At 41.9% G+C, this 12,500-nt stretch overlaps 1 protein-coding gene across 3 annotated transcripts in view; it reads right to left on the bottom strand.

Annotated features, from left to right (window-relative positions):
* LOC147030931 (dmX-like protein 2) overlaps positions 1-12,500 on the bottom strand; it is a 504,858-nt gene that overhangs the window by 390,688 nt on the left and 101,670 nt on the right. For all 3 annotated transcript variants that reach the window (XM_085875495.1, XM_085875494.1, XM_085875496.1), the window contains one exon: positions 12,268-12,469. In XM_085875495.1, coding sequence (XP_085731621.1) covers positions 12,268-12,469 — 202 coding nt within the window. The remainder of the gene's footprint in view (positions 1-12,267; positions 12,470-12,500) is intronic.

Below are 12,500 nucleotides of genomic sequence, written 5' to 3'. Positions count from 1 at the left end.
ATGTACAGCCGATCGGCGCCACGACTGCGCTCCCAGTTTCACCACACTTTCTTTTTGTTTTCTCCTTCGACATACCAGCCCGCCTCTCTCGGCGAAAACCAAAAAACTCCTCCCCCTTTGCGTCACTTCCTCCCTCTTTGCATCACTTCCTCCCTCAAGCCACACCCTCTCTCCAGGCCCCCCCTCTCAGCCGGCTGGGAGGGGCCTATCCCGGGATGGGGTAGGAACAAGAGGGATCTCGTTTCACCACTGCACGAACACAAAAAGTCTCTTACACCTCCCGACACACATACAACGTCCCTTATACCACACAACCCAGCTAAACAGGCATTTAATGGGGGATCTGAGCTAATCCTATATTTAGTAGTCCCATAAGGGCCATTTCTGTAACAATATGTATATATATATATATGCATATATATATATATATATATATATATGCATATATAGATGCATATATATATATATATATATATGCATATATATATATGCATATATATATATATGCATATATATATGCATATATATATATGCATATATATATATGCATATATATATATATATATATATATATATATGCATATATATGCATATATATATATATATATATATATATATATATGCATATATATGCATATATATATATGCATATATATATATATATATATGCATATATATATATATATGCATATATATATATATATATATATATATATATATATATGTGCATATATATATGCATATATATATATATATGCATATATATATATATATATATATATATATATATATATATATATATATATATATATATATATATATATATATATATAGTTACAGTTGTGGAGGTAAGATGGAGGAATTTCAAAGGAAAGTTCGGATTGAAGAGAGTTTTTTGGTCTGTGGACGTGTCGGAGACATCTCGATGTAAATTAAGAAGGGAAACTGTGAGCTTAAGTGTTGTGTGTCACCACATGGGGGGTGGTGCAGTGTTAATTATATGGGGATGAAGGATAATTTCCCCCAGTATGCAATTGCCCCCTGTGGCCTATTCCTCCGTTTTTGCATTTACAAGCCAACCATGAAGGCATTGCGTTTGTATACGAACAACAACCAAACGTGTTCGTTATAACAGCTGATGTCAGCTCGATAGATTGCCTCCCTCGCCCTCCTCTCACTCAGTTAGATTCCGGAAACCCTCCATCTCAGCTCCATGCATTTGGTGAAGTGTTTAAAATTTTGCACATGAATTATGCCGCTGTAATAAGTGTAGCCTTTGCAATCATGACTGGAAAGCGTCTCTGGTGTAGCGAGGTTGGTAGTGTAAGCAAAAGACAGAGGAAGGCCATCACTATTGAAGTAAAAATGAAGGCGATTGTATTGCAAGTTGAAGGTGATTCACGTCATGATTGAAGGAGATTGAAAATTGAAGCCTTTAATTTTTTTACCATTCAGAAAATCCCAGGGCTCTGAAGGGATATGTTAAAAATGTTTGGCTGTCTAATGGTATTCAAATGCCAAGAGCTAGATAACGGGCAAAATATTTTGTGAATATTTTAGCTCCCAGCTTGCTTCCGAGTTGAAGGAATACTGTGAGAAGGAGAATTTGAGTTTTAAAATTCTCATCCTCCTCAATAATGCTCCAGCTCATCCAACCTCCATCGAGGACTTTACCGAAAATATTAAGGTTGTGTTGCTTCCACCAAATACAACATCTCAAATTCGACCCATGTACCAGGGAGCGATTGCTGCATTCAAGGCATATTATCTCCGAATAACATTTGCAAACCTGGTGAAATCAACTGATCATAATCAGATGACTGTAAAGAAATTCTGGAAGGCCTTTACAACAAGGAATGCCCCATGCAATGTTGAGGAGTCTTGGAAGGAAGTCCAATGTTCCTGCATGAATGGCAATTCAATAATTTCAGCGTGAATAATGATTCGTCAAAAGTATGACGTGACATCGCCGAAATGGCCAAGACTCTCGGCTTTGATGGGGTGGAGGGGGGTGACGTAGAGGAGTTGCTGGATTCATACTTGAAGGAGCTCTCAAATGAGGACCTTCTAATGCTGGAAAAGGAATGCCAGATCGAGGTGTCAGAGGCAGAAAGTGAAGAGGTTGAGCAACTTTGTCCTCAATTTGTTCATGGCTTCAATCATGTCAGCGTGAATAATGATTTGTCAAAAGCATGATGTGACATCGTCGAAATGGTCAAAACTCTCGGCTTTGATGGGGTGGAGGGGGGTGATGTAGAGGAGTGGCTGGATTCATACTTGAAGGAGCTCTCAAATGAGGACCTTCTAATGCTGGAAAAGGAATGCCAGGTATAGGTGTCAGAGGCAGACAGTGAAGAGGTTGAGCCACTACGCACTCTCACAAGTAAGATGATGGTGGAGGCTTTGCACCTCTGATAAGGGTCTCGCCATCTTTGATGAAGATGAACCCAACACAGAATGCAGCTCAAGAGTGGCCTGAAATGTCCAAGTGGACCTCAGTTGCGATAAGTTAATTCAAAAATAAAAATTAGCCCGTGTGGGGGTGACGGTCATCTCTACAATGTTTTATACTATCATAATCGATGAACCGTTGCCAGATATCTCCTAAAATGGCAGACGAGATAGGTTTTGAAAATGGCAACTTTCACAACTTTCGTGAGCTCGACCCTGACCTCGAATCTGGGAAAAAAAATGTCATTGGGTCTCACTCATCGACCTCTTCCCACATACCAAATTTCATCAAGATCGGAAGTAAAAAGTTTTCTTTGTACCGGGAGGTGTTTTTGACCATCTTCCAGGTTACGTGGCGGCCAAACGGGACGGAAATTCAAAAATCTGTCCAGTTAGATACAAGATAATATTTTTTACTATCATAATTAATCAATAAACAGTTGCTCAATATCTTGTAGAATGGCAGACTTGATAGGTTTTGAAAATGGCGATTTTTATAACTTACGTGACCTCGTGACCTTGACCCTGACCTTGAACCCGGACAAAAGTTATATCGTTGTGCAACACTCATCGACCTCTCGCCACATACTAAGTTTCATCATGATCGGAAAGAAAAATTTACGGACAGACGGACGTACGGACGGACATTTGGTCTGGCTTTATTCGGTCATCTTGGGAGAGATGCCCGAAAAAGCAGATGAAGGCAGCTCAGACGACTGATTTCCTTTTCTCAAAAAAAGAAAGGGAAAGAACATCCAAAGGAAGATGCCAGTGAGCCCTCAACATATTGTGGTCAAAAAGCTCTTCCGCATCTCATACCCTCTCCAATTCAACATCAACACCAACATCTTCAACAAGGTCATCTATCACTGAGGATCCCCTCCTCTATAACTCTTCCACCTCCTTCACCTCAACATTTCCAGAAACAAGAGGACATCCGCAGCAGCAGCAACACGTTATAAAGTGCAAACATCCCCTTTCTTAAAAAATTCTATTTTTAGTTAGTTGGAGAGCCCAGTGACGTTTAATTAAAGTATTGCGCACGAAAGATTTCAAGATGTCATTTGATGGCCCATGGCATGAAAAACTAAATAAACCGTTTCTTGAGTTCGGCCACCATGGCCTTCAAAGGTTTTAGGTCCCTGAAAAAGGCCCCTTTTGTACTTTTAATCAAACTATCGAGCATGCGAAAAATGAAAATTGAAATCATCGATTTATTGAACTGAAATCATGAAATGACAACTCAAGGATGAAAATACGCAGGCTTGGCTGAGCAAGAAGGCCCCAAAAAGGGCCCCCAGTTTGTTTGATAAAACTTTTAAGCACGAACTCTAAAGTAGTCTTAGAATACTCCTATTATGTCCAAATCATCAAAAACACTGCTCAAGAAAAAAAATTACCTTGGCCTGCAAAGACAAGAAGGGCACAATTAGAGGAGGTGCTGGAAAAGGGCCCAAATCAGACACTTAAAAAGAACAAGCAAATGCTGTCATAAAGCAGTGTCATCGCTATCATCAATGTCATCCAAGTCGTCATCTTCTAACAAAGCACTTTCGTCTATCTGTTCGTGTTCATCATCACCATCACTATTTTCATAGTCTTCCTTCTGCTTTTCGGGAATAACATCGTCTGGAAGTTGGTCGCTTTCAAACCACACAAAACGATGTGCCGTCAATCAACTCCCAACCCTTACGAGGTATTTTGGTCACACTGTTGAGGTGAGCATCATGCCAGTATTTCACCATGAACACTGTTCTTTTAATTTGCTGTCTCACCTCTGCCTTGCAAGGTGGTAAGCCACTCACGTCAACACCTTTCATTTTTGCAAATGATTTGGCAGGGTCCTTGGGAGCGTACGCTATTTCAAATACATAGTGTCTGTATTTGTTCAGCGCCATGGGCTTTTTGGCACCGTTCAACAAACACGTGAAGTCTTTAATGGCTTGCACCACAGTCTCGTTGGGCGCTTCTCTACCTAGTTCTGCGAAAGCTTTCTGGTACCGTTGATCTTTCTCCAGAATAGCGAGCATGCGCTTTTTCCCCTTTCGTGAGAAGGCTGGAGTGTAATCGCACCCCGTGAATGAATGGAACGCAGGGAGCACGGCGCATAACAAGGGTCCACATACCTCTGTGATCTGGAATACGTTCACATCTCTTCTGTCACCTCGACCTGATATGCCAACTTCCATCCATACACCTTGGGTCGTTTCGTGAACGTGATGGAGGAGTATGACGAGGATATCAGTGTCCGATGCCCTGATCACCACATTATCGTTATCGGACAGTTGTGACTCGTTGATGTACATAAGGTGCTGGCAGATTCTCGTGTCTCCTTCAGGATGATTGCTGCATAGTTCTCCAACTACAGACTTATGGATCTGACCACCCTCCACAGCGAAGCGTGCGCAGACATCGTCAACTCCAATATAAACTTCCTTGTCACGGAGCGCATGGGCATGACGTTGGTCTCCCAAATATTTCAGAAGGAATTGTGGTAGCTGGCGTTTAAATGACGTAGATTTCAGAGCCTTATTCAAATCCTTAGGGCAGATTTGATCTGGGCCAGTGATCGTGTAGCATACATCTTCAGCACCGCGTCTTTCCCGTTCACAGTCTTTAATCAAAGGTTGTTCATAGGTGTCGAAGACGATATCAACCCTCGTGGATGGGTATGAAACAACAGCGTGAAGAATTGATTGCGATAACCCTCCATAAGTTGGTGGGAGGAGTCGGAGCTGGTAGCTACCGTCAATAACGTGCACATCAAGAGCTGGTGGACTTCCATGCTGTGATACTTTTTGTTCAAGTACAGAGAAAGGGCGCTCTTTTCTTTGTGCATTATTGTTCCATCCGTTTTACAAATTGTGAGAGGTACTGGCGTCAGAGGGTGAGAAAGCAGGTACTCTAGATCGACTTTCCTTTGTGACACGACAATGGCTATTCTGCCGAACAAGTCTCTGGTACACTGAAGCTGTCTGTCAATGGGATTTTGCGCCCTTGGGTTCTTCGCTCCTGATTTGAAAATGTCTTGAGTTGGTTTCTCTTGATTGGCTTCTCAAATCTGTCAGCATCTTCAGCGCATTCTTGGATGAATGAAATGTGTCGCTTGCGACCTCCATGAGCGATATTTAGAAGTGACTCAGTGATTTCAGTGGTCGTGCTTTTTCCCGTACTGACGTTGATCAGATCAAGAATATCGAGTTTGAATGGGTATGCCAATGTCTGGATACTCTTCATCAGTTTCTGTAGATCGGTATTATCTCGCCGTATGCGTCTTGCAGACAGTTCCGCCTGTGCATCGTTTCTTCGTAGCATCCCGACCATATTGAATAAAACGCCGATGAGCGCGGCTCGAGTACCTTTCGTGACGCTCCACTGGAGGTGCCCGCTGTAACTGTTGGTTGAAGCCGTAAATCCCGTCTGCCTTGAAGAAGCATCACAATTGACAGTCTGCTCGAGGGTCAGGTTTATGGGCAGTGGGCTGAACTGGTTCTCTGTTCTGCGACACGAAAACAGCCCTTACCGTAGCATCTCCATCAGTCCAGGGTGTGTAAACTCGATATTCAGTAAATCAAGCTATTTCATCATCCATCTTGAGTAATAGTGGCGGTTTGTGGCAAAGAAGACATCAGTCACCTGTGTAATCACCCAAATGAACAGGTCAACGTCATTCGTGCGGACAGCTCTGTCCATGATGAGAAACAAATCCACGTAGCCAACGTACTGCAACCAAAACAGTGTGGTTTTGCCGAACTCGCCATCTAGTGTGCTCTGCACCAACTCATCTCATCTCATCTTGCACTGCATTAATGACCCGAGATTCAGCCATTGTCTCCATTGACTGGGCGTTTGTCATATACACGGAATGATTCAGAGTAACGAATTCGTCGAAGTTCTCGTATGTGGTCAGAAATTCTCTGAAGTGAAGAACGCGCAAGGCTAAGGCAAACATTGGGTGCAGACATTTGCAGTGGTTGCAGTTGGTGCATTCGATGAAGCCACGTACTGAGCCAGATGCAAGGACGTCTGCATCAACCAGGAGCTGTGGTCCTCCGGATTCACTGATTTGCTTTCCTATTGCTCTGAATAGACATATTGAGATATGGAAAACACCGAACAGGATGAATAAATCATCAAATGTTGGACTTTCAGTGGATTGGATTTTCAAAGCATTCTTTGCCACATCCAAGTCGTAAGTCACGACTCCATACCTCTGCCCGAGCTCGGCAGTGCATGCCTGTGTCACTTTAAGGGTCTGGCAATGACATCTTTGCTCGTAGGCGGCTCCGGAATGTTTTTCATGTCGAGGACACGTTGTTTAGGGAGGTGGTCAACATATAAACGACCCGTGAAGCCGGCCCACATTGGAATATTTTCCATCTCAAGAGCATGTGCAGCCATCCAGATAAAGTCCACCTTTATCGTGTTTTGAGACTTATCAGCTCGAGTAAATACACCCATGTTTTCATACGTGAAGCGGTCCATGCGGGGTTTCTTCCGATATGGCTCCAGTGCCGCACTTTGGACATTTACTTTTCGTCTTGGCCGCCGTTTGTGGGACGACACAGTGGGCATCGACTCCTCGGGAAACACTTCTTCAAGGGGTACTCCGATCCAGGCGGGAATGGTTTGATAAAAGATACCCATGGTATCGTGCAATGTGTTTACTCCAGAAAGGGTATGTACGACCTCGTCGGAAATGTCAAGTGCCAGACCCACCAGTTCATCCACCTCAGCTCCATCCGGGCAATTGAGCTTCCTGTCGAGAATGGAATATGCTAATTCGGTCTCCAGCTCCTCGGTTGCCGTGTAGTTGATACAGTATCCGGGCTGATTCAAGATGGTCAATACACGGCGACTTCCAGTGCGAGACTTCAGCGCCATGACGATCATAATATGCTTGACAGGTTTCATGGTGGCCCCTGATACGATGAAGAGCGCACCTTTGACTGGCGGCATTAGCTCGGCGTTTAACAGCATCTGAATTCTTTTTGACATTGGGACCACCAAATAGGACCCTGTAAAATGTCTTCACCAAATCAGGTGGATTACCTTCACCCTTTTTCAGTTAGTCAATTGTGAGCGGATCAGTGAGAGGCTCTTTATTCACTGACTTCAGCGCCTTCTGCATCACTAAAGCGGCTTTCGTTACCTGCCCTTCGGGTGATGACTTGAAATCGTAAACCGTTTCCACTGATGAATAATCAATGGCCGTGCTATGGACTATCACACCATATTTTTTGCTGGCTGAATAATTCATTATCAGTTGGCCTGCAAATCTCTTCTTTAGAGAATTTTCAATATACATATATATATATATATATATATACATATATATACATATATATATATATATACATATATATATATACATATATATACATATATATATATACATACACACACACACACACACACACACACACACACACACACACACACGTATATATTTTGACATGTATATATATATATATACATATATATACATACATATATATACATATATATATATATACATATATATATATACATATATATATATATATATATACATGTCAAAATATGTATGTGTGTATGTGTGTATGTGTGTATGTGTGTATGTGTGTATGTGTGTATGTGTGTATGTGTGTATGTGTGTATGTGTGTATGTGTGTATGTGTGTATGTGTGTATGTGTGTATGTGTGTATGTGTGTATGTGTGTATGTGTGTATGTGTGTATGTGTGTATGTGTGTATGTGTGTATGTGTGTATGTGTGTATGTGTGTATGTGTGTATGTGTGTATGTGTGTATGTGTGTATGTGTTTATGTGTGTATGTGTGTATGTGTATGTGTATGTGTATGTGTATGTGTATGTGTATGTGTATGTGTATCTGTATGTGTATGTGTATGTGTATGTATGTGTATGTATGTATGTATGTATGTATGTATGTATATGTATATATATATATATATATATATATATATATATATATATATATATATATATATATATATATATATATATATATATATATATATATATATATATATATATATACGGGCATTCCTCACTGAACGACCGAGTTCCGTTGCTACGACTCGGTCGTAAAGCGAATTGGTCGATAAGCGAGGACATATTTTTAAATGTTTATACAGTAGTGTACTGTATACTGTAATAAACAGAATAGAGGAAATCAGCTCTAATATACTGTTACGAATTTGGGAATTCGATTGCACACAACATTCAGGTTCCTTTAGTTAGTTATGTCGATAAGTGCTTGTTCCCGAGATAGTTCACCTTCCATTGTTTAATGGGCAGAAATCGATTAAGTGTGCTGAGATTCAATTTAATAGTTACGGAGCGATCAGAACACAATGGAGATGCCCCTCCCCCTCTTCTGCGAAGAGGAAGAAGAGCCCTTCGTCGCCCGATTCATGACGTCAACAACTCCCTCCCACCCATGATTGAGTGGGGGATGGATCACGAGGGCATGAGTCACGCTGGGAGCGGGGGAGGGGGCGGATAGGAATAAAAAAGGGACACTCTTTGTTCGGGCTGGGCTTTCAGTCGACCTTCGGGTTCTGCTTGGCTTGGGTTATGGAGGAGGCTTTTTGAAGGCTTTCTGCTTTGGCTTGGCTTTTAGTAAGCTTTTTGCTTCGGCTTGGCTTTTCAGCAGACCTTCGGGTTCTGCTTGGCTCGGTTTGCTTTTTGGGCTCTGGCATGGTTCGTCGAAGAGAGTCGGCTTTGTTCATTGGAAGAGAGTTGAGCTGGTTGCTCGGCTCGGAGTTCTTGGCTCGTGTTGAGAGAGGCTTTGTTCATCGGAAGAGAGTTGAGCTGGTTCCTCGGCTTGGAGTTCTTGGTTCGTGTTGTGAGAGGCTTTGTTCATCGGAAGAGAGTTGAGCTGGTTGCTCGGCTGGCTCTTCTTGGTTCGTGGAGCTCTTTGTTCTCCGCTTGGTGCGACTCATCAGCCTCATCTTGGAGGTGGTTCTTCGAGATAGCGACGCATCAACGGAAAGGATCGGCGCCTCGTCTCACCAGCACGTGTTCGGAAGCGCGAGACGATTCGCTGGAGCTCGGGAAGGATCGCGGCTCACAGCGATTGGATCCAGCTCGCTCTCGCTGGAGCCCGGGTCCGAACAGCTTGAAGACCACACGAGGTGGAGAGGTTCGAGATAGGTTCTGGGTTTCAGCTCATTTGTCCCTCCGAGCTGGAGTCCGTTATTAAAGGCATCAGCCACCATTTCTTGGGTGTGTGTGTGTGAGTGCGTACGTGTGTCCATGGGGCCGTCTAAAAAGTAGGAAACTGTTAAGTGCTTTGTGTGCTGAAAATGATTGCACTGCATTTCGTATAGTCGGTATAGTTCTGCTCTTACGTGCTTCCCTCGTTCCCCATTATTATTAATAAATACCCCAATTGTTGAATGTTTTCAGCTCGTCGCGTCGATTCTTTCATTGACTGAGCATTTCGTGTGTTGGGAGTTAGAAAGCCATTGGCTTGCCGTAAAAGGGGGACATTGGGACTGACGGTTCTCGGCGATGAAGCCGCTCGGAATCACGCACGGGACAGGCTCGCTTCAGCGGCTTGTTCCGTACGAGTTCCGTCGAGGGTGGAATACCCCGGTAGTTGGATCACGTGGGTATTTCGGTAAATTGAAGATTGGCAATCGACCCTACCCCACGTGGTCTGCCCATTGGCGTATTTCGGTTCTTGCACAAGGACCCGTCGGCCTCGGAGATATCCGGGCGGTGATCTATGTTCCAGGCAATCGGTCGGGCCGACTCGACTTGCGGCTCCGTCAGAGCGGTCCGCTCGTGGCCGACGCACCGGCACAATACATTACTTTGGTATGCATACTGTAAATACAGGTAATCGTTTTTATTTATTCTGAATAAAGAAAAGGTCTCAAGAAAACTCCAACTTGATAACTTTGTTTTTTTAAATTGCATAAATCTTACCTATTACAGAACATAAAAATACAATCAGCAAAAATTATAAAAATGATGTACCAAAAAACATTAAAGATACAAAAAAAAAGACATTCAGATGAACATTTTAGTATGCATGTCGGTTCCTGCTTCAACCTGCTTCAAAGCTTCAATGCAATGCTTACTAACCTGCTTCAATGCACGTGGGTTCCCGGAGCGATAGATGAGGAAAGGCTTTAACTTGAACCCAGCGACATTTCCTCCCAGCAATAACGTGACCCTGTCCTTAAAAGCCTTGAAACCGGGCATTGTTTTAGCTTCTTTGTGTATGTAGGACCTTTCGGGCATTTTCTTCCAAAAAAGTCTGGTTTCATCCACATTGAAGATCTGTTCCGGACGGTAGCCGCCTTTTCCACAACCAAAGTTCTCGTACAGCGTACAATACCGACTGGTCGGAGAACTGGTCGTAAGTCCGGGCAGTCGTTAAACAGGGAGGTCGTTAAGTGAGGAGTGCCTATATACATATATATATATATATATATATATATATATATATATATATATATATAAAAATATATAAATCTCTAAGCCTGGTGTATGTGTAGTGGTTCGGGTTGCGGCTTGGGATCCAAAAGGTCCTGAGTTCAAGCCCCATTGGCCGCTTGAATTAATACACACCAGGAGGTTGACTCAGCCTGTCATCCTTCCGAGGTCGGCGAAGTGAGTACCAGTGTACTGGGCCCGGTGTATGCCCCGGTTAGAATAGGTGTACCATATCCCTGTGTTGTTAGAGGCGACCAGGGTTGCGTCAGGAAGGGCATCCGGCGTAAAACCTGTGCCAAATCATTATGCGGATCATAACGGATGATCCGCTGTGGCGACCCCGAACGGGAGCAGCCAAAAGAAGAAGAAGATATAAATATATAAATCTAAACATATACATATACATATATATATTTATATATATATATATATATATATATATACATATATATATACATACATATATATATACACATATATATACACATATATACATACACATATCCTCTTCTTCTCCTTTCGGCTGCTCCCGTTAGGGGTCGCCACAGCGGATCATCCGATCCGCATAGTGATTTGGCACATGTTTTACGCCGGATGCCCTTCCTGACGCAACCCTGGTCGCCATACATACACATATATATATATATATACATATATATATATGTATATACATATATACATATATATATATATATATATGTATATACATATATATACATATATACGTATATACATATATACATATATATATATATACATATATATATATATATATATACATATATATATATACATATATATATATACATATATATACATATATATACATATATATACATATATATATATATACATATATATATACATATATATATATACATATATATATATACATATATATACATATATATATATATACATATATATACATATATATATATACATATATATATATATATATATATATATATATATATATATATATATATATATATATATGAAACAACCATCATGGACAGGTTAATTCCCATGGAATTGGGCTTTTTTAGTGCACTTATCACATCCACTGCCACGAGGTGGGGCTATATCAATTACATCGAGAGAATTGATGTCCTCCTTCTCCTCCCCTGAACTTCATGGACTCTTAATAAAAAAATTTTTACCCATAAACCTTCCAATGCACCCTTTGAGTACAACCACCTGTTTTCAACTCATTCCTTTCAGTGATTCAGGAGTGTATAAAAGTCAAACAAACACACAAACACATCTCAAGTTATGGTAGGATGATCGATGAACAGTCGACAGCAATCAGTATTCAGGATGAAAGAAAAGGAAATCATTTGCATGAACCCATCTGGGCTTCACCTTCTGCATATGGTGCACACGATTGAGTCTTGAGCAGGAGTGCGCATTGCCAGCAGTTAACTCTGGACTCAACATACCACCAATATTCTGGCACAAAGGGGCAATGGCCTCATGCAGGTGGTCCTCTGGTGCAACTGTTTCCAACCACACTCGGCAGACACCGTCCCGGCTGGAACTGAGCAGTGCATTGCTGGCAGAGCCCCTGCAAGGTTGACAGTCAAGAAGGATCAAAT

The sequence above is a fragment of the Eptatretus burgeri genome, chromosome 3 (assembly GCF_056783735.1).
Source record: "Eptatretus burgeri isolate ZD-2024b chromosome 3, Ebu_testis_v1, whole genome shotgun sequence".
Taxonomy (NCBI): domain Eukaryota; kingdom Metazoa; phylum Chordata; class Myxini; order Myxiniformes; family Myxinidae; genus Eptatretus; species Eptatretus burgeri.
The sequence above is the reverse complement of the archived record's forward strand: the minus strand, read 5'-3'. Positions and strand labels throughout refer to the sequence as shown.